The sequence below is a fragment of the Coccinella septempunctata genome, chromosome 7 (assembly GCF_907165205.1).
Source record: "Coccinella septempunctata chromosome 7, icCocSept1.1, whole genome shotgun sequence".
NCBI lineage: Eukaryota > Metazoa > Arthropoda > Insecta > Coleoptera > Coccinellidae > Coccinella > Coccinella septempunctata.
Window position 1 is genome coordinate 13,061,548 of NC_058195.1, and position 22,316 is coordinate 13,083,863.

The 22,316-nt window shown below is 36.0% G+C and overlaps 3 protein-coding genes across 4 annotated transcripts in view; 1 reads left to right on the top strand and 2 right to left on the bottom strand.

The window, feature by feature from the left end:
- Positions 1-4,214, bottom strand: part of LOC123316808 — a 29,138-nt gene extending 24,924 nt beyond the window's left edge. Inside the window, exon 1 of the mRNA XM_044903043.1 lies at positions 4,054-4,214. Coding sequence (XP_044758978.1) covers positions 4,054-4,080 — 27 coding nt within the window. The 5' untranslated portion in view covers positions 4,081-4,214. The remainder of the gene's footprint in view (positions 1-4,053) is intronic.
- A 117-nt stretch (positions 4,215-4,331) lies between these two features.
- LOC123317058 (hrp65 protein-like) lies at positions 4,332-16,482 on the top strand. Of its 2 annotated transcripts, none has more exons than XM_044903415.1 (5): positions 4,332-4,607; positions 9,825-10,032; positions 10,400-10,488; positions 12,493-12,638; positions 15,125-16,482. In XM_044903415.1, exons 1-5 carry the CDS (start codon positions 4,485-4,487, stop codon positions 15,666-15,668), a joined length of 1,110 nt encoding a protein of 369 aa, XP_044759350.1. In that variant the 5' UTR covers positions 4,332-4,484; the 3' UTR covers positions 15,669-16,482. The 2 variants fall into 2 exon arrangements, with proteins under 2 accessions (XP_044759350.1, XP_044759351.1); XM_044903416.1 differs by lacking the exon at positions 4,332-4,607 and adding an exon at positions 7,961-8,277.
- Positions 16,483-20,221: 3,739 nt separating this feature from the next.
- LOC123318020 (serine/threonine-protein kinase S6KL) overlaps positions 20,222-22,316 on the bottom strand; it is an 87,546-nt gene continuing 85,451 nt past the window's right edge. The window contains exons 8-9 of the mRNA XM_044904683.1: positions 21,011-21,220; positions 20,222-20,452 (exon numbers count right to left, since the gene is read on the bottom strand). Coding sequence (XP_044760618.1) covers positions 20,357-20,452; positions 21,011-21,220 — 306 coding nt within the window. The 3' untranslated portion in view covers positions 20,222-20,356. The remainder of the gene's footprint in view (positions 20,453-21,010; positions 21,221-22,316) is intronic.

Sequence of the window (22,316 nt, forward strand, 5' to 3'; positions counted from 1 at the left end):
GATTGTGCCTGCTATAAACGCTGGTTACATAGAGGACTTAGAGTAATGCGTCGCCGGTGGCGCCATCGTTTGGCGTATGCTGCACCGCAATAGACGTGTATGCTACCCTGTGATCGCAACCGTCAAGAGCAGTGATGCCATCATTTGGCTAATTCTGGTACCACCATGGTGCGATGAAGTATTCTTCTATCATGGGTATAATCCATATTTTGGTAATGAACGGAGTCTTCAATTATTGAATTAAATCTGTTTATGAAATGCATAGACATAGAGACTCTATGTCTATGATGAAATGTCTCTTTAACCTTCATAATCGAATTTTCAACTTCTTGAAGGAGGTATATGTTTAAGTTTTAGGAATTCCTATGAATTATTATTCTAGATTCTATTATTAACTCTATATCAAATATTCCATTTTTGAAATCAAGAATAATTGCAAATACAGAAACTGTGCAGTCACTGTATATCAAAAACTGCGTTTTGAAAATGCAGAATTATCAATACAGAAACTGTGCAGTTACTGTACATCAAGAACAGCGTTTTGAAAATGCAGAATTATCAATACAGAAACTGTGCAGTTACTGTACATCAAGAACTGCGTTTTGAAAATGCAGAATTATCAATACATAAACTGTGAAGTTACTGCACATCAAAAACTGCGTTTAGAAAATGCAGTATTATCAATACAGAAAATCTGCAGTTACTGTACATCAAAAACTGCGTTTTGAAAATGCAGAATTATCAATACAGAAACTATGCAGTCACTGTACATCAAAAACTGCGTTTTGAAAATGCAGAATTATCAATACAGAAACTATGCAGTCACTGTACATCACAAACTGCGTTTTGAAAATGCAGAATTATCAATACAGAAACTATGCAGTTACTGTACATCAAAAACTGCGTTTTGAAAATGCAGAATTATCAATACAGAAACTATGCAGTCACTGTACATCACAAACTGCATTTTGAAAATGCAGAATTATCAATACAGAAACTATGCAGTCACTGTACATCAAAAACTGCGTTTTGAAAATGCAGAATTATCAATACAGAAACTATGCAGTCACTGTACATCACAAACTGCATTTTGAAAATGCAGAATTATGAATACAGAAACTGTGCAGTTACTGTACATCAAAAACTGCGTTTTGAAAATGCAGAATTATCAATACAGAAACTGTGCAGTTACTGTACATCAAGAACTGCGTTTTGAAAATGCAGAATTATCAATACAGAAACTATGCAGTCACTGTACATCAAAAACTGCGTTTTGAAAATGCAGAATTATCAATACAGAAACTATGCAGTCACTGTACATCACAAACTGCATTTTGAAAATGCAGAATTATCAATACAGAAACTGTGCAGTTACTGTACATCAAGAACTGCGTTTTGAAAATGCAGAATTATCAATACAGAAACTATGCAGTCACTGTACATCAAAAACTGCGTTTTGAAAATGCAGAATTATCAATACAGAAACTATGCAGTCACTGTACATCACAAACTGCATTTTGAAAATGCAGAATTATGAATACAGAAACTGTGCAGTTACTGTACATCAAAAACTGCGTTTTGAAAATGCAGAATTATCAATACAGAAACTGTGCAGTTTCAGTACAGCAATCTCTGTGCTGCATTCTGGTGGCATTTGTAGTGCAGTATTTGTACAGTTGCTGTATATTGTGTTTGTTGGGATGCCAATTGATGCAGATGCTGCAAATGCATCTGCTTCGTACGAAACTATTGAGAATTCTTTTTCAATTAGAACAGTTAAAAGTAATTGAATAATTGATTCAAAATGTGCAACGACTGCCTGTTTCTACTAACACTGAAATTCTGCGGAATTTCATTGAGATGTGATTATGGATTATGAAACTACACTGCGTGAAAAAATTAACGCACATTCTGGAAATCTCAAATTTATTCGTCAACTGAAGGTGTTCTCAATGATAATTATTTTTATCAGAATTATGCATGCATATGTTATCCACTTTCAACGGTTTTCTTCAATACAGTTGTTTTTTCCCAGTGGGAATAAAAACAGATGATATTATCAGATTTTGAATGTATTGGCTCCATTCTAAAATCAGTTGTTCTCGATCAATTCTAGTGATCAATAGTTTTTCTTTCGTTTGATTTTCTACACTCGATCGCTATGCAACGCGAAACACGCAACGCAACCCAAGAGGAATGTTCCCTAGCGGTAGTTTTGCGAGAAGATGGGTGAACATACACAAGAATTGCAGAAAGGTTTGGAGTTTCCCATACAAGTGTGTCCAGAATGTTGCAGCGATTCAGGGAGACAGGTATGAATGTCCGAAGACTAGGACAGGGTAGACCACGTGTAACAACTGCCATTCAAGAACATTACTTGAAAGTTTCTTCGTTGAGACAACGGTTTGCAACCGCTCGCTTCCTTCAAATTCAGCTTGAGCAAACTCATGAGGTGCAAATTAGCACTCAGTCAATAAGAAATCGCCTCAGAGAATATGATTTAAGGCCTCGTGTCGCGGCAAGAGGCCCAGCTCTTACTCCAGCCCATCGAAGGGCGCGTTTAGATTTTGCGAGAGAGCATATCCATTGGGAAGAGGCCGATTGGGAAGGAGTTCTCTCCACAGATGAGTCTAGATTCTGCCTCTACCATTGTGGTCGACGTTCCCTTGTATACCGACGTCCACATGAAAGATATGCTCAGTGCAATTTCCTGAATACTACTAGTTTCGGGAGAGGATCGATTATGGTATGGGGTGGAATATCTTTGACTGCTCGCACAGATCTAGTGGTCGTTGATAATGGAGCTATGAATGCTGATAAGTATATAAGGAACATTCTTGAAGAGCATGTAGTGCCATTTGCCCCATACATTGGTGAAAATTTCATTTTTATGGACGATAATGCCAGACCCCATCGTGCGTGCATCGTTCAGGAGTACCTTGAAGAAGTACTCAAATGGAATGGCCAGCAAGAAGTCCAGATCTCAATCCGATTGAGCAGGTTTGGGACAACCTCAATAGAAGGCTGAGAAGTTCAGAAAATCATCCAGCTACTCTTAATGAGTTAGGAATCCAACTCGGAGAATCTGGGGAAGGATTAGTTCAGAACATTTTAAGATCACTCATTTTGAGTATGAAGCGTCGTTGTCGAGCTGTAATTAACGCAAGGGGTGGAAATACCAAGTATTAAATCACTTATCAGCATTTCAGTATTTTGAAAATTGTTCATTTCTCTTCTTTCACATAAGATTCGGTGAAATCCTGAATTTTTCTTCCATTTAATGTGTCTGGTTTCGTTCAAAACCAAGAGAACATAAAAAATAAGTTATAAAAGCAATGTAGAGTTAACTTTCATTAAAATTGAGATTTTCAGAATGTGCGTTAATTTTTTTGCGCAGTGTATAAAAATAACATTGCAATGAGATTGTCGCAAAGTCCTTAACGAAAAGGCCTTCAAAATTAGTTGTCACCTTCATTTCGTTATCAGAATATGATTCCGAAGTTATGTGTTGTAGAAACATATAGCAAAAATCCTGCAAATTTTCAGATTTAAAGAATTAGTGATATTGTGTTTATAGAATTGAACTAATAGGATGCTTATATTCGAATGTACTTTCCCCTCAACAGAAGTGATCTGTATAAGCTAAATGATATTTTTTTCTACCAATAAAGTCGCTCTATTTTCATTAATGTGATACAGTATAAGATGAATTTAGATATTGAATATTTATGTAATTATATATGTATTACGGTCTTGGAGTTGGAAAAATTGGGTACGAAAAGAATCAACATTTATAGAATGTATGAATAAGTTGCGTGTAAAGAAACAAAGAAAATAATAGTTTTAGCACTTACAGAAACGAAATATCGTTCTGTTATCATGGTAAACGAAAAAACACAATGAATTATTGCCGAAACACCCACATAAAAAAATTTGAAAACTTTTTTGACAAATCACTGACATTCAAAATCCCATGCAGCTAAAAAAAGTCATTTGGTCCCCTAACCAAAACATTACCTTTGATGAAATGAGAGAAAATAAATTACCACTCACGTGAAAAATATCATTCATTGTACTCATTTCGTTGAAATAGAACGCACATGAAATAATTATGTATAAATTGCTCACAAATAACTAGAAAATAAGGGTTCCATAGCGAATACAGTTCAATACAAATAAAACTGCACTTGACACAGAAACAGGAAACAGCTGTTAGCGGCCTGGTTGCAAGGCAACGAAGGATTACAAATAAAATTTCCTTCACATAAATCGAAGGGTGACAAATTGAACTTTCAGTGGATGGAAAAAGGAGAAAAGATTTCAGATAGGGGAAATTTCAAGAATTTTTGTTTAGTGTCATTTCATGGCATTTAGAACTCACGAGGATGAGCTAGGATAACCTTATAGTCCTTCACCTAAATGGACTTGATTTTTGGGAGGAAATTTTTCAAGCTTAAGTGAAAATTTACGGGGCTCGCTTTAATATGAGACATTGTGGTATTGCAAGAACTTCATACCTAGATGGAAGTAAAAAAGTACCCCTAAATACAGTAGTATTGCCCCCTCTTTCTCCTACTCTGCTTGAAAGTGGTGCTCAGCTTATTCTGGTGAGTGTTTCAATCAAGTTTTTAGAATACCAACGAGATCATAAGTTTGAATAATTTTTGAAATTTTAGAGCCAGGAAAATATTTGTAGAATAAGAAGCGCAGCAGTGTAGAGAACTTTTAATCACCTGCAAATTTAAAAGTGTTAACTATCTATTTGAGTCCTTTTTGTAGTAAATGTTTTGTGCTTGAGTGAAAATATAGCAAAACTTACCTTGATATGAGACGGTATGTTGTTGATAAACCTTCATCATTGAGATGGAAGCAAGAAAAAAATGAATCTTCAATTCGCATTTGAGGGTGTCAACTTCACAAGTCATCCTATATAGATATCATATCTTTCTACCTAGATATCCTTATACGAATTTTTTTTAGGATTACAACCCCTTCTATTTTTTCGGTATTTTTAGTGGAAGATGTGAAGTTTTATCACTTCCATCGTACTTTGCTCTGTTTATTTTTTCTTTGTATATTAAATATCCTTTATATAAGGAGGAAGTTAACATCCCTACCTTATACCTAAGCATATTACATTTGAGCTTTGAGATGTTAACTTGCATTTGTATAGTGCTTTTCTTGATACATCATCCAGAAATTGAACGAAGTTTGGTGATATATTCAAGAGTTCCTACTCTAGGATGAACTCTAGCAACTTGAGCGAAAATTGTCGACAAATAATTCTGAATAGTCCTAGGGATGAAAGAATACCAAGAAATCATTTACTTTACATTTGTTTTTCCGAAATTATACGAACATCAATAGAACCTTTCTGAGGACAACCCTGAATAAATTATTTCGGGAAAAGTTCATTTGACAGTATATTTCTTCCCCCTATCTTTAAACTTGAATTACTCGAAAAAGGTTCATTTTTGTGTGATAATACCAAGAGTGCCTTTGGTATATACGCAGGCAGAAATATGTAAATGCCTGGAAAAAAGGCAGAAAAGGACATTGATTCCAAGATGGTATAGGCATATGTTGATACTCTTCGGTATGGGAGTGTAGAAGAAAACTCAAGGGAATAAGCAGTATAACAAGGTCTGCTTGGTCTGGGTAATCAAAGAAAAAGAAGAGGCCAACACATTTGCCAGGAAAAGGGCACAAACACTATTCTTTGGACCATCCTGTGGTACAGAAGAAGTAAAAAACTGAAAGAGAAACACTCTGTCGTAAGATTTGGAGGATAGAGAAAGATGACATGGCGAGACTAGACCAGAGAAGTATCTGATGCTCAGCATCAGACTACACCTCCTTACTGGATTCTTCCAAAGAGGAAGGTTAATCTTTGATTTTTCACAGGGCATGAGTTCATTTGAACTCTGATACTGGAGGATGTGCTGTAGATTTCCCTTTAAATTTACAATCTGCAAGAGTGCTTTTTTTCCAAGAAAAAGCTGCAGATAATACTATTTTGATACCCACGTATCACCTAAAAAAACTGGCAACAACAAAATAAACCCAGAGAAGGGATACTAGCATCCAATAGGCTGATTCAGGTTAAAGCTCATACAAAAGTGGCACTTACTTGTTGGTGTTCCATCATCCCTTCACATTTCCTATTCACTTTGTACTTGATAAAGATAAACTACCATCAATATCTACTTATTTATTGTGATGTTACCGAGGATGTTATTTATGCTCGATTCAAAAGGAAGAAATAATGAACGAAGATGGTCAAGTCAATTGGATACTCATCAAATTCCCTGAATACATTAAAATAAAAATAATATCTATCATAAATATACAGTGTGGTCCAACGAAAACTAAACACCTAAATTTTCCGGCTTTAAAATGAAAGTATGGAAAATCGCTCTGACCATTTAATTTCTGATTCGAGGGGGAACAACTTTTTCGCTCTTTGCATCGCCGTAACTACAACCCCTTGATTTTGAATAGGGATTAGGGGTGTTGCGATACATTACGTTGAACATCTTATCGAGTACTATCTGATCTTGAAATTTTGCTTGAAAATTACCATCGATAACGAAATGAGAGGTAAAATAGTGGATGAGTACTTACTTTTGTGATTAGTTTATTAAATGCTGGAAATGGGCATCATTCACTTTCGTGAAGTGATATAAATTTTTCCGAAAACGTACATTACTCAAGATTTCTGGTGTAATTTAACGGCATTAAACATCAAGTGATTCAGGCTGGGTAGAGTATATCTTGGATTTCAGGTGACCCCATTGAAAAAAGTCCAGTGGAGCCAGATAGGGTGATCTGGGTGGCCACTCAATATGTCCCCATCTTCCAATCCAGGCGTGAGGAAAATTTTCATCTAGGAACTGACGCACTGGTTGAATGAAATGAGGTGGTGCGTCATTTTGTTGAAAGATTATCATTTGATGGTCTTCCAATACTTGTACGAGTGCTGGATAAAACGCGTTCCCAAATAGATCTAAATAAATTTGGCCAGAGAGAATACCGGTTATAAAAAAATGACAGATTATGTGTCCTCACAAAATAATCTTGGATTTTCATCTAACCAATACCGACAGTTATGCCCTTATAAGAATAGAATTTATGTGGTTTAAGGATTCTCATGAATTTTGTGCGTGAAACACCAGAGACATCGGACAATTTCCTAGTACTGAAGGTCGCTACATGACCTAGGACAGCCACGTCCCTCGCTTCGTCCCTTTTATGCTCCCTCTTTTTGTTTGTTTTGTCATGTTCTTAAAAAATCACGATATACTGAGGTAAATCAAAAACATTGTCCGTCTACTTTTTTTTGGACAAGAAATAAATACTGTTTTTGACAAAAAATTAACAACATAACTACTAAATACCTTTGAAATGTGTCGGATACGATGAATAATATTCTGGAGATAAATTTCACATTGCCATTTTCACTATTTTCGCTCTTATTTCATAATCAATGGATATTTTGAAGGGAAATTTTAGGGTCTTCGAAATCAGGTATCGCAACACCCCTCATCCCTATTCAAAATCAAGGGGTTGTGCTCACTCTCGTTAAGGGGTTGAAGTTACGCGGATGAGAAAAGCTGAAAAGTTGTTCCCCCTCGAATAAGAAATTGATGGGTCCGAGCGATTTTGCACATTTTCATTTTAAAGTCGGAAAATCGTGGTATTCAATTTTTGTTAGACCATCCTCTATAGTAAACGTATCTCCATTCTAGTTCCCATCTTAGTACCTGAATGGGTGTGAATTTCAGTTCATATCCATTTTCCTGATAGTCGACATCGATTTCGATTGAAAAAATGGAAATGAAAGTCATTCACCTTTTTAACTGAGTCATCATCCCCTATTTCGGTTTGTCTTTCCGTTTCAAAACAAATTCTTCAAATGTCGGAGCCCTTTTGAGCATGTCCGTCCAGTCTGATGGACGAAATCAATACTTTGAGGTGTGAATCATGCAAGGAAAATAGAGCTGTTTTGAGATTTCCATGTAATTCTTCTCGAATTCAGAGTTGTTCTGTGTGCTGTTGTTCAGTTTTCCGTGAATTTCCTTGATGATGGAATGGTGAAAGCGTTCTTTCCTCTTTTCGCATTTCTGAGGATATATTTCGGAAAATCTTTTGAAAGTTCTTTTGGATAGTTTCATGTGCTTATAGGAATAGGGGGAATTTCCATTGGAAAGTTTCATCAATTCCATCACTATGACGTCACAGTTGATGGTGAAAATAAATGTTGCTCCCTTTTCCCAGGTCAGTGTTTTTGTATTGAAATTACAAGGAAATGAAAAATCCTTTCTGATTAAAAATATACCGGACGAAATCATTGTTTATGGATGTTCCATGACCTATATGAATCTTTCTTCAGTTGGAACTTGCCAGTCATTAGATGTTTAGATGTAGGATATTCACTTTGAAAATGCTTGGATAATGTGATCAAATCAATAAATATATTATTATGATAAACATTCAGTATTTGCAGTTGGTAGTTTTTGAGTAGTTAATGAAAATCTGGCACGTTCTACTAATTCCAAGTCATGGGGAAGTTTAGGTTAACATCGAAATATTTTTATGTTTTTTGTTGTCGAAAAATTCTGGAAATTTGATTGAATATCTTATCAATTGAATAGGAAGTATCAGCTGATTGAAATTACTTTTACCAGAAAGAAATAATACGTATTAATTAAAATCTGACAATTTGTTTGACGTTCTTCTGAAATCGATTTCTTATTAGAAGATTCAAGAAATTGCGTTTTATTTTATCATTTTCAATATTAAATATCGCAATCGAACTTGAAAAAATAACCTCCTGTAATATTTTTGAAACTTTTTTGGTTCCAAGACACGCTATAAAGCCGAAAATCGAGCAAATATAATTTTTCTGTTCTTCTTGAGCAGGATATATTGCTCAAAAATTAGTGATTAATAATATTTGGCAAAAAAGAATTGTTTGACTTCAAAATCGATTTCAAATGTTGAACATATTCATTAAAATATTTAGATTTAAAATTTAAATATCTAATGAAGATGTATTGTATAATGTATTGATTGAAGAATAAAATGAACATTATACAGAGTGTGAATGAATGAAAAAATTCAAAGATTCATTCCTTGTCAAAAATTATTGTGGTTTTTTCATTTAAATATTTTTTCAGCACCCCCTTGTTAGATACAACTTCCCAATGATGATACCTGACAAGCGTTTTCCAATTTTTTTCTCAAGAATCGAAATAAATTTTGGAGGTGTTCTCCTATGATTGCAAGGGTAGAAAAAAAGGGTAGAAAAACCAGCCCTAAAATTTGTTTGGCAAGAAATTTCTTTCCTTATCCATATTAGAGAAACCATTCAAAAATAATTACTGTATAGATAGCTTTATTCATTTTGAACAAATGAGGTCTCCTAAAATTTTTTGCTAGAAGTAAGTGTTTTCGAGAAAAAAATTAATTTATCAACAGGTAGGTACAGGTGTAACATGACTCGTGTAGGCTGGAATTATATCTTCGAACTGAAATTCACCTAATAGTAATAGTATCATGGAGATATTATAAGGGAAACACTACCAAATTTTTTTGACTGACTTCTCGCCCTTATAGAAGTTTCATTTCAGTTAGTTTTGTGATTTCTATGGAGAAAAATGAGAAATTGCTCTACAGGTTCTTGAAAGGAAAAAATTTTACTTAAAAAACCCTTACCTATTTTTGACAAAGAATCACCAATAGAATTTTCTGCAACTATTCATTCACACCTTCTGTGAAACTGGTAAATTTTCGTTCTCCTAATCAATTTTTTCATATTTCAGGTAAATAAGACGAAGTCCAATGTAAGCGGAGAACTGTTGACACTGAGTCGATCTCAGGAAGGTACTCCACGGTTCATCGAACGTTCTTCTAACGAAAATGTTCGGATAGCGCAGTTAGAGCAAAACATAAAATTTTTGCAGGATCAACATCAAGTGATGCTCAGTGATCTGCAAAACGAAATAGAATCTCTAAGGAATAAAAATAGAGGTAGGTGTCATCTTTGGGCTACGAAAAGTCATGTTTCATCAATTTAATAATCACCCCTAGAGGGAAGGTAAATGTCATTGTGCTCAAAATAAAAATCGAATTCAAGTATTTCATCTCTATAACCTATAATAGAAAAAGGGTTGATGAATCAATCCTCCTCACCAACAAAAGGTTTGGAGCAAGAAGTTTGCGATTTAAAAACCCAATTACCGCTTCTCTCCTCTTAGGAAGAGAAGTGGTGAGATTTAAAATGAAAATTGCCGTTTTCGAACAGTTTCTTACAAAACAGTAGGTAAATACCGAAGATTTGAATTTTCACTCTCGATCTGTTTGGTTTCTTCCAATTCGACGAATTTTTTTTTTTCAGATTTACAGTTCCAATTAATATTCAACAAGACTACACCTTCATCGCCACAAACACCTCCATCGATTTCATCCTCCGACGATGAGCACAAGGTAGGTTTGAAAAAATTCAAAATATAAGTTCGAGAAATTGTGCGAAAAAATAGCTTTCATCCTCTACGACCCTCTTCTAAATTCCAAGACCAAAGAGCCTATCTCAGTTTATATTTTTTTCACATAAACTGTAAGATTAACGTTTTCATTCGGTGATGAATTAGTTGAAATGAAAAATCATACATACAAACTACCGAATTCCTAGGAATTACTATACCTACAGTATGTACACTTTTGACTCGACGGTCTATTAGGGTTATAGTTGGGGTGCCCACGATGCTAAATTGGGATTTACCCATGCGTCGTGAAGACCTACTGTAGTTTCAAGATTAGATGCTAAAAAGAAAAATAGGTTCTATAATGAATGTGTACACTTTTAGCAGTGGGGAATGCGTCTGTAGGTTTTCAAAAATGTAAAAAAAATTGTCAGGTGTACATACTCGAGCGTGTCAGATTAAGATAATGTATATGCCCTATGTGTCTCTGATGAATAAATTCATGTTAGTCTTACAGTTGCGTGGTTGGGCTGGCCTTAAGGGAGAGTTAAAAATGTTAAAAAATAATTGTTTTTGAACGTGACAGATTTTCAGAGGTTATTTTAGTTGGACCCAAGAGAAGCTACGTTTCAAGGGACTGAGAATTCTGCCGTGACGCAAGGTCACAGCGGTGTCCTTTGAAAATTTAAAAAAAATCGGTACCTACTTGTACATACTCGACTGTGTCAGATTTTCATACAGATGGTTGATCTCGGTGTTACAGACTTGTTGACACTAATCAGGAGTGTTTTCATAATCTGACAGTTTGAAGATGATCTTTTAAAAATATCTACCTTTCTTCACCTCTTATTGTTTTTCCTTTCATTATGAAATTTGTAGACAATAAATTTCTATTACAACTTTTGTCTGAAGCAATTTTTCACATCCTTAACCGTTTGCCAGCTAGATGGTGATGACGGCGAGGAGCTTAGCCACACATGCGAACAGCCAAGGTCAATGTAGAATCCCAGTCTAGTGTACATTCAATGCCATATATCTCGAGAACGTTTGGACGTAAAAAAAATTGCTTCGGACGAAATTTGTAGAAAATGTTATGCTTACAACAGGGGTTCCCACCTTTTTCTTGACCAGGGACCTCTTTTATTCTTGTCAGCAGGGCCACCTGTAATAAATCTGAAAATTTTATGGAGCTCGATGCAATCGTTTGGTCTAGATGATTATTTAATTGATTCCATCTTTTTGGAAATTTTTCGATAGTCACTTTTCGAGTGGATTATCTCCCAATAACAATGACCGTAGATGGATTTGTGATACAAATACTGAAATGGCAACTCTTCTAGTAATAAATCTGAAAATTTTATGGAGCTCGATGCAGCCGTTCGGTCTTGACAATCATTTAATTGATTCCATCTTTTCGGAAATTTTTCGATATTCACCTTTCAAGTGGATTACCTCCCAATAACAATAACCGTAGATGGAATTGTGATACACATTCTGAAAGAGCAACTCTTCTTGTGATAAATCTGAAAAGTTCATGGAGCTCGATGAATCGTCTTGACGATTATTTAATTGATTCAATCTTTTTGGAAATTTTTCGGTAGTCACCTTTCGAGTAGATTATCTCTCAATAACAATAACCGTAGATGGAATTGTGATATACATTCTGAAAGAGCAACTCTTCTAGTAATAAATCTGAAAATTTCATGGAGCTCGATGCAGCCGTTCGGTCTTGACGATTATTTAATTGATTCCACCTTTTTGAAAATTTTTCGATAATCACCTTTCGAGTCAATACAAAAAGAATATATATACAGTTCTAATTTTTGGTAGAGGGGCTCAAAGGTATCTCCCCTTATATGACACCCTCGAGTAAATCCCGAATTTCCTTTTGGGCTCCCCAACTATCATGCAATAAAATTTTTGGCACAGGTCCATTGAGACTATTGTTTTGAAATTCCTCGTATTCAATGTGAATTTTTTCGTTAAGCGGATATATTGCTGTTTCTAGATCGTATCGAGTCCCAACCAACCCACATTCACATCGTCTCTCCACGTTGAGTTGTTGGAAAAGTCCATTAACGACTTGAAAATACAACTTCAGGAGAACGAGAGCCGAAATGTCTACCTTTCAGCAATTGTGGATGAGCAGAAGAAGTAAGTGAATCAACTTATTGAGCATGACATATTTTTCGGATAGTTTTCCTAGCGTAAAGTGTTGTAAGTCGGGCTTGGAGTAGCTGGAACAAGCTACTCATCTGCTCGAGATCGCCTTTTGATCATAAATGCTAGCAGAGGAATCCCACATAACTAGCATCCAGGCTCAATAGACCAATGAGGGTTGCAAAAGGAATTCTAATTTTTAATCAGACAGTAAGACTCTGACTGTAAGTTCGTGATTTGAGAGCACCTAGGCGGGTACAGCATACCAGTTTGAATAGGAAGCACTTAGTACACGCAGACGGTAGTGGGCCGAGGATCACTACAATTGGACAGTTGCAGATTGGAGTCGGTTGTAATGAAGTCTGATTTTTTGAAAAAAAAAAGCCTTCGTTTTAAGATGATTCGGTCATTTTTTTTCTAGTTCTTAATTATTATCAAAATTTTGATTCCAATTCAGGATTCGGACAACTTGCTTTGCGAATAATCAAAGTGCGTTAAAAGTTAGTTTTTCAGCCGATATTTTTGCTCAACTTCCGTAGCCTTGCTACTTCTACTATTTTTTCGCTGCAGATCCGTTCTGCGCAGAGTAGTTAACGCCCCTAGTCGCTTACTCAAGGGATAACCACGTGCACGCCGAATACTACCCTTGAGAGTGAAGTCGACGCAAGGGCGTTTAGCGAGTCTTGAGGTAAACCAACACTCCGTAATGTTAACCTGAAACCTCGGCTGCAACCCAGCCCGTCCTGGCCCATCTCTCCCAATTGTGATCAGTGCTAGCTGGTGCGCAAGCCCGTAACTCACTGAACACAAGAAAGGAGAGATACCCCATTTTGTCCGGGTTCTACCTCTTGGCTGGTGCGCAAGCCCGTTGGGAGCAGAAAACAGAACGTCGCACAGAGCTGGTTGTTTTGCAGAACGCTTATATTACCAACCAAAGATACCACGATGTGATATGAACCAATAATCGTCCCGCTTTTGGCAGCAATTGGTGAAACTTTCATTTAAATTCACGATTATGCCTGTCGCCGTAGTCGCCTTGTCGATGAAGCGGTGGAAGCTCCTGGCTATTGAAAGGATGCACTGGCCAGCTCACTCTACAGGCAAGAATTGCATCGAGCATGTCTGTGCGGAGATGACTAGACAACTGTCCTCCGTAGAACAACCAATCAATAATCTGAAGCGGCTTTGTACTGATTACTGATTGCCGGGTGTGTTGGACGGATAAACCAAACCTGCCACTGAGACCAAGCGGTCTATTGTAGCACACAGGCAAGCTCGTAGAGCTAGATCTCTCCCTCCAGTCCCATCCTACTCAAAAAGGATATGATGTCAAAGGGCGAGTGATTCTTGAGTTCCTCCAGGACCATCTTCGGAGAACCAAAGACCCCAAGTCTGACCCTGTCTGCCGCCGGGCAGTCACAGAGGATGTGCTCAATCGTTTCCACCTCCTCTAAGCAGAGTTTGCAGGTCATTGACGATGCTGAGTATTTTAAGATGGGCTCTGAGTCTACAATGTCCTGTGAAAACCGCCATGATAGATCTCAGATTGGTTCTAGAAAATCCTAGCCAAAGATTGGTGTATAGGCTGGGAGGCACTGAGATAGCCCTGTGCGAGTGACGCAGTCCAGGACGCCAGTATTCCAACGCCTTTTGCCTTATCCAGCTGTTGTTCCGTTGCCTGATTAAGGAATTGGAAATTCCTATACTTGGTTCAGGGACAATAACCGCTGATGTTGCTCCTCCTCTATCTAGAGCATCCGATACTTCGTTGCCTCTGAAGCCAGAGTGTCCAGGTACCCAAATCAGTTGCAGTCTGTTTAAACTTCCCAATTTGGAGGGTTTAGATCTGCATTCAAATACCTGTGCCGAGTTGCATTTGTTTGCTTCGAGAGATTTAAAGGCAGCTTGACTATCCGTTAGGATTTTTATTGACCTACCCATGCTAAGCAAATGGTTGGCGTATAGATTGATGGCGAAGATTTCCACCTGAAATGCTGTCGCCGACTTTCCCAGATTAGCACTGAATTCAGTCAGCGGTCTACGACTGTAGACTCCGGCTCCAGATCCCTGACTGGTTCTGGAGCCATCAGTAAACCAGAGCGACTTTGTAACGTATTGTTGGATACCTGGATCGGTTTTTCCCATAATTTCATTAATTGTCTCATCAACAGTATACCTCGATGATTGGAATGCTTAAGACGAGCTCGTGGGGGACTAAACAAGTACTAGCATTACCAAGACTTCCATTTTTCTCTTCAGTTAATTTTTTCTCTTTATTATTCAAACCTAGAATTTTTTATATTTTCAATTGAAATTTTTTTTCATTCGTTCGTTTTTTTTTTTTAAAAAAAAAACAAGAATATCAACTGAATATACTCTCTGGTATCTGATCAAAATAAACGTATTGAAGCGAATATTATGGAAATTCAATGATCTTTATCAATTGTTGAGCAGTGCATATTAAAAAAAGGTTTTTTCAGAAAATTGGAAAAGTACGAGAGAGATCGCGAGAGAGAAAGAGAACGCGCAGTCCAAGCAGAACCAGAACTGAGGAGGAAAGTGGAAGAAGCTGATACCATAATCCGTCGCCTTCAACAAGAAGTCAACACTCTACGTCGCGAAGGAAACTCCTCCGTGTCCCCCTCCCACTACCATCAGCGCGAGAACTACAACCCCCAACGTGGTGACAGCAGGGATGGACACGGACACAGGGACGCCAACCAACACAGAGAGAGCAACGGACATCAAAACGGCACCTTTCACAAAAACGGCAGAGGAAACAGGAGGAACAACTCGATGAATTACAGGGGTAACTGGTTTCCGCCCCTCCACTCCCAGAACTACTGGCAGGGCGGGGGAAACAGGGGTGGCAATCAGGAGAAGAGGAACCATCCGGAAAATGGACTACCCAACATGAACAACGGCCAGCACCAAGACAGGCGCGGCGGTAACAACAACCACCACCATAATGGGGATGGGGTGAGGCATCGTGGGGGACAGAATAAAGGGAGTGATGGGTCGTAGATCACTTGGGTTATTGAAAGTTTTGCCGTGAAATTTCAATCCATTTCTTATAGCTTTAATCCGGAGTAGGCTTCAATCGGGGTATTTCAGATAATCCACTCATCGAAAACTAGGGTCGTAAGAAGGAAACAAAACTAAGAAAAATGCCGAGACAGCAGAGAAATGGCTGAATTTCACTGCAGAACTCGAACTGAATATTCAAAGCCTGTTTTCTACCGACGCTGTTGGAATTTCTATCAAGTTGGAATTAAGATTTTTTCTTTAGAATTTATGGCGGTTTCATAAGATATATTTGAATATACAAATTTATAATCTATTATATTATGGAGATATTAGAGTTTGATATTTCTTACATACATATAAAGCACAATATTTTAAAAATAATATAATTACAATAGACTACATCGTAATTTTTATCAGCTATTCATCTCCACTCTGTATATGTTATCGGTTTCCATGTTTTCAGCCTTGTGTTTTAGCAGGTTTAGGGGTGAGTTGGAGACATTTGAAGAGGGAGAACATCATTTTAATTAGAATATGCGACGCCGGTTTTTTACTGATCCTTTTCCTAAATTTTTTTCACAAAAATAATTAATTTTCAGAAGAATCTGACAAAAAGAATTCCGAGTAGAAATTCACTCCTTCAACGCACCTCTAAACCTCCAATATTCTCAAAATAGTTCACCCCATCATAAAACTTAAAATCATTCTGGGCTCTATATTCATGTATAGAATGTCCTTTGAAATATGAATTATTTTGCTGAGAGAAGTCTAAAAATCATGCTTGGTGAGTAGCTGCAAGACAACATTCAAGGAAAAAATTCAATTAAATGATATATGATGTACTATGTATAAGTAGGATTAGCTTTTGACTGTGATGTTTATACTATTCGAATTGTAGAATTCACTCGAGATTTAAAGTCAAAATGTGATTAACTCGTTACTGAATGTCTATTGATATCCTCTTCATGTTGTTTTATTTCTATATAAATAGAAACATTGCAAAAATATATGAAATATATTGGTTTCTACTAAATACTTTAATAGGTCTTCATTACATTGCAACTGAGAATTAATAATATACAAGTTTATAAAAATAGATTGGCTGGGCTCGATAAAATTCAACTTATAATTTAATGTGAATAAATATCAGAGTCATGTATCATAATAATTCAACTGATGTGGCCGATGCTTGTGGAAAATCTATAATTGAAGAATAAACTGAATTACATGATTTTCACTAGTTGCTAATGATTCCCAGCAATAAGAGAAAGAAAGTCAACAATTGGCAGCGTTCCATAAGGGCAGTTCAATTCAACCCAGCTAATCAATTTTTATAATCTACTATATACAGGGCGATTAACGTAGACCGTCCACTAGAAGTTTTGGGATACCTACTGACAACATATATGTAATTTTTATCTAGGGGTTTTCGACGCCAATCTATTCAACTAAAATAATTTCATGAAAGATAAACTCCCTGGTTATACCGCAAACAGCATACTGCTTTCTTATTCCAAATGGTGCACTCTGTATTTTATTACACCATTCGATGAGAGTTTCAGGAACATGCCATAATTGTGGTGTAAATTCGACGGTTTTTTTGCATTTCTCCTAATAACCATGGCAAAAAGTAGTAATCGGGGAGAAAAAATTTCCCTAGAATGTTTAAAATCTGTTTTTGCCAAAACTGTTTTTATCGAAAAATTTAACCAATTTATTGGCACAGATTATTAATATTCAAAGACTTCTAGTGGACGTACGTCAACCACACTGTATATTGATAAGGGTGGATGCCACAGATGAATAATTAACGAATGAATTAATATTAAAATAGTTCTTTTCGAATATAGGTACCTACATGCAGATTTGATCAATTAAAGAAGTGTTGGAGATGTATTCTGTTTGATGAAACCCAAATTGATCTTAAATTTTTGAGTGTATGTACCTAAGAAGAAATATTAATGATTTGATAACTACATTTAGTCTTTTGAAAAATCATCTTTGGACAATACCTTGTCAGGATAGTCATCCTCGAAGGAATAATACTTGAATGTATCTTGATGAAATCCTCATCACACCTCAATTGTAAAACAACATAGGTTCTGAATCAATGCGTACTAGCTTTCACCAGAAAAATTTCGAAACTCCTCTAGAAAAACTAGACCCACACGACTGAAGATGAGGATTTTATTAATTCATTCCTTATAAAACTCCATAAAGGTTTGTGAAGATGAAGACTGCAACCACTAATAAAAGAAATAAGCAACTTAAATCTTGCCATGTTATGCATTATTATTCAATATTTATACTTCATGCAGCAATATTAAATCTGTAAAAATATATCAAATTTTTATTCACAGCTTTTACCAGATATGATATGGAAAGAAACCACTTATTGTGTACTTACATATATACAAATTTGGGTTTCATTTGGTTGGCAAGCTCTGAAATAAATAGAATTCAAACTATTGTGCATATTATAGTTTCTCAATCCTGAATGTTACATTTCGCAGAATTTTCGAACAATTAGATAAAGTCTGTTCTAGAAAAATACTCTCAGCTCCCGAGGAAAAAACCTCGAAATCTATTTGCTTTTTTGGGTTACCTATTCACTGCTTTACCTTATTCTTGCGCCAAAAGAAAACTCGTGCAGTAGATAGATAACTCATGTTGATGAAAATCATATACAGCTGTCTCAAGATGAATGGGAATAAATTTGAATATAGGTTCAAGACCTCAAAATTAGATGAAAAGTTCCCAGGAAGTTATGCCTAGAAACGCTTCGTTATTTCAAATATGGATTCAGAGCCGGAGCGAGGGCGTGGCGAGAGAGGCGGTCGCCACGGGCGCTAGCGATCTGGGGGCGCAAAATAAAAATAATAAAAAAACAGTATTCTCTCCAATTGAATATTTTTCATTCAATATTTAACACAAAACATAATATTATAAAAATATGCCAAACACATTATACATATGTGTGTGAATTAAATTAATGTGAACGTAAACGAACACTACACATGTGGGATTGTAAACAACGTCCTTAGTCCACACTATATACTGGAGAATAATAACCAAATACTTAATAATAATAAATTATTAAGTATATAGTCCATACCATCAGTCTGAAAACAGAATGCGTCGCCACAGCCTTCTAAAGAACCTCTCTATTGACGGCTGTGGCGTCGCATAACAACCAACGCGATAACAAAGGCCATGTCGAGATCTACTTACAAAAAAACTACCGGAGACCTTTTGAGGCGCAAAACCTTAGCCGATTGGGGGTATTTCCTTCAGAACATAGACAACAATAGCTCCTGGAGAACTGGAGAGCTGGTAAATTATCACAGATAGAGGTTACAGAAGTGGAAAAGAGAAGAAAAATAAAATAGCCTGGAGGAAAAGCTGATGATGAAACATTTTAATTTTGACTAGAAGAATAAGCTGAAAAAGGACCTCATTCAAGTATTGAACTATATTTCAGTGCAACTGGAACAAAGATTCAGTGTTTTGCCAGAAGTTTCTGAAGACAGCTTTCTCGAGGGAATATGTTTGCAAGGCTTTCTACTTGGCGAATTAAACAAGAAAGCATTGATTCAGATCCATACAAATTTGTGGCCACTCAAAATATTCTTGACTTTATCAGTAACTACAGCTGCCACAGCTACATATTAACGTTCTTTCAACAAATTGAAATTAGTGAAAACCTATTTGAGGTCTTTAACTGGACAGGAAAAGCTGACTTATTTAGCATAGCAGTCCCATCAATAGAAAAGAAAAAGAGTCACGACATCATTGATATTCTTGCAGAAACCAAAGCAAGAAAAGTCAAATTATAGTTCATTTTGAATGTACGTTATTGTTATTTCGTATCCCTTTTATTTTGATTTTATTTGTATTGATTTCTTTAAAATAGGAAAGATTTTTCCGAGCAAAAAAGCTAGGTATTCGATTATGAAAGATAAATACAAATCAACATACTTAAGAGAATTTCTTAGGGGCGCATTATGAGAATTCGCCACAGGCGCCAGAATCCTAGTTCCGGCTCTGTATGGATTTACTCATTTTTTTCAAAGTAGGACAAAATGAACAAATGAAATTTTGCAGAGGTATTATTCGAATAGATATGCACCAGTAACTAATTTTCTTACTCATCCCTCATAGCTAGAGAGGGGTGGAATCGACAACCCTTTTTGATTTTTTACCATAATTTTCACAGGCTTTCCAATCTCATAATCAAAAATGTTGCATTGAAAGGACAATTTCACTTGAAAACTTTATTTCTTCCTGAGATTTTATCGTGAAAATGAGTTTTTCCGCAAAAAATAAAATGTCCTTTGCTCTGTTTTTGAACAACCAAGCAAAAACCTGCATTTTCGACCTTTTGTAATAGGAATGTCAATTCGACCACCAGCATAACGATTTACTTCGTTTTATGTATGAAATTGGTATGTGCAGATATTATGCCAAAAATTTTTTAAATAAGGAATATGCCGATGTCCTGTATGAAAACAGACAAAAGGATCTAATTTATCTGCCCAAAATGAAAAACATTTTCTTGTTCGAATACTTTATTTTCCTAAGCATCTAATACTGACAGTAAATACTTTATCAATACCCTTTTTGGTATCATCACAGAGAATTATTGAGATTGATGAGAGCTAGATGAGATTCACTGTTAGATTTCACTAAAATACTCCATCAAAACCCTCTAAATTTTTTTCTGTCGTTTTGAGTGGAGGTCCATCAGGGAAGTATTTTTCCAGAATCGATATTGGTTTTACCTGTAAAGATACATAAATACAAAAGGACGAAAGTTCAAAGATTTGATATAAATAAGAAATCGACGATTTGAAATTTATTATAAATGATGAAAAATTTCATTTGGAATTTCTTGGGCTATATTCACAATTTTAAATTATACATCAACTTATGCCTAACTTCATTCGAAAAAATTTTCAGATTGTACAGTTTCTTTTATTCATCAACTCATTGATGAATACTAGAATTCTATTTTTTTTCTGTCTGTTGAAAATTGATTTCAGTTTTATAATCATTAATTTTGATGTTACTTTAAATTTAAAACTTCCTTTAGTTTCAGTTGGACTAAAGAAAGCTTCAGAATTGAAGAAGAAACCAAAGATTAATCTTTGGGAGGAAATAAAGGAAAAGCCCAAAGTCTACAGTTCTATATTCTACATATCCCTACTTAAGATAAAGATAAAGTGATCTTAAGGAATTACGATTTGAATGGAAAAAAAAATTTTCGATGCAAATAATATTTTCAACGTAATTTGATTTCTCGGTAGGTACCAAACACAAAAATAGCACGAACTACTCACTTTTTTGTCTCGTACATGCTGGAAGTTGTAGCCTTTGAAGAAGGCGACGGTAGTCAGTGTACGAAAAGATCTCATTCTCTTCTTTGGATCGGTTTCGAGGAGTCTTAATAAGAGGTCTCGAGATGGCGCATCCAGTGTCTTATCTGGTGGCAGCGTACCTGGTCTTAAGTTCTCTTTGTTGTATTGAAGAGGATCCGGTGAAGATGGAAACTGAAAGTATAAGGGAAAATTGATGAAAAGTCAGCATAACATGTCCATATGGGGTTAACAGCATTCGATTTCAGACTAGGTAGACAATGATTCCTAAATTTGTTAGTTATAGGCGTCAGTAGTTTTATTTGTTAAGAGCTATGAATAAATAGTAGTATATTCAACGAGTGTATTATTATGATGGCTATCATTCACGCGTACCTATGACTATAATAAAAAATTATTTCCAAAATTTGGTTCATGTGAAGATCGCAAATACGGATTAATAAGCAAGGTTTAACGCCATAGCTATGATCGATAATGCCAATGAATCTGACTGGCAAAATCTACATTCAGGGTGAACCATAAAGAACGTGGGGCAATCGAAGTACACTAGCGATAGACTAGTTTCGATCTTAATTGAGCTCATCAGTACCCTATAACTCAACCAACGATGCCGGTCAAATGAAGCAAAGCACCTTTATTCGTGGAACTGTTTGAAATCTTGAAGGATATATACCATGCTTCAGAATTCGGATATAAATTTTGAAAACAATAAAATATACTTGTCTCAAGTCACCAATAATAATATACTGCGAAAAATCGGCATATTTCCTGCTGCCAATGCGCCGCTTGTATCTATTAGGCATTGTCCCAAGTCACTCTATGAAACTTCAAAATAAATGAATGAGATCCGTGTTGCCGTTTGATTTGTAAACAATCTTGTTTCATGACATATCTAATATACCAATATCCCACATATCCACATGGTCAAAGTGAAACACAAGTACAGGACACTAGAAAGTATAAGGGCCATTAAAAACGCGCTTTTACTCTCCTGGATTCGGTAATTTTTACTGTCAATTCAAACCATATTCAAACGCTCTGGTCACGGCAAACTCGACAGGAATTAATTGTCAAACTAACCGAAATGACGTTACACAAACTTATAAGTTTGTCCTTTCACTCATAAATGGTAAGAAACAAAGAAATCTGCAAAGGGATAACTTTCCCAAGTTACAGGACTGCCCCAAGTCACCCGAATCTACAGGTACATTAGGCTTGTTCGTAGTGTGGTTCACAACGGTTCTGAACCACTCTACGAACAAACCTATTA

Bases quoted from the DNA above. Each gene is read 5' to 3' on its own strand.
- LOC123317058 (XM_044903415.1), top strand. From the start codon at position 4,485: ATGAGACATTGTGGTATTGCAAGAACTTCATACCTAGATGGAAGTAAA. The intron at 4,608-9,824 runs GTGAGTGTTTCA...TTCATATTTCAG, and splicing joins GTGGTGCTCAGCTTATTCTG to GTAAATAAGACGAAGTCCAA. The intron at 10,033-10,399 runs GTAGGTGTCATC...TTTTTTTTTCAG, and splicing joins TCTAAGGAATAAAAATAGAG to ATTTACAGTTCCAATTAATA.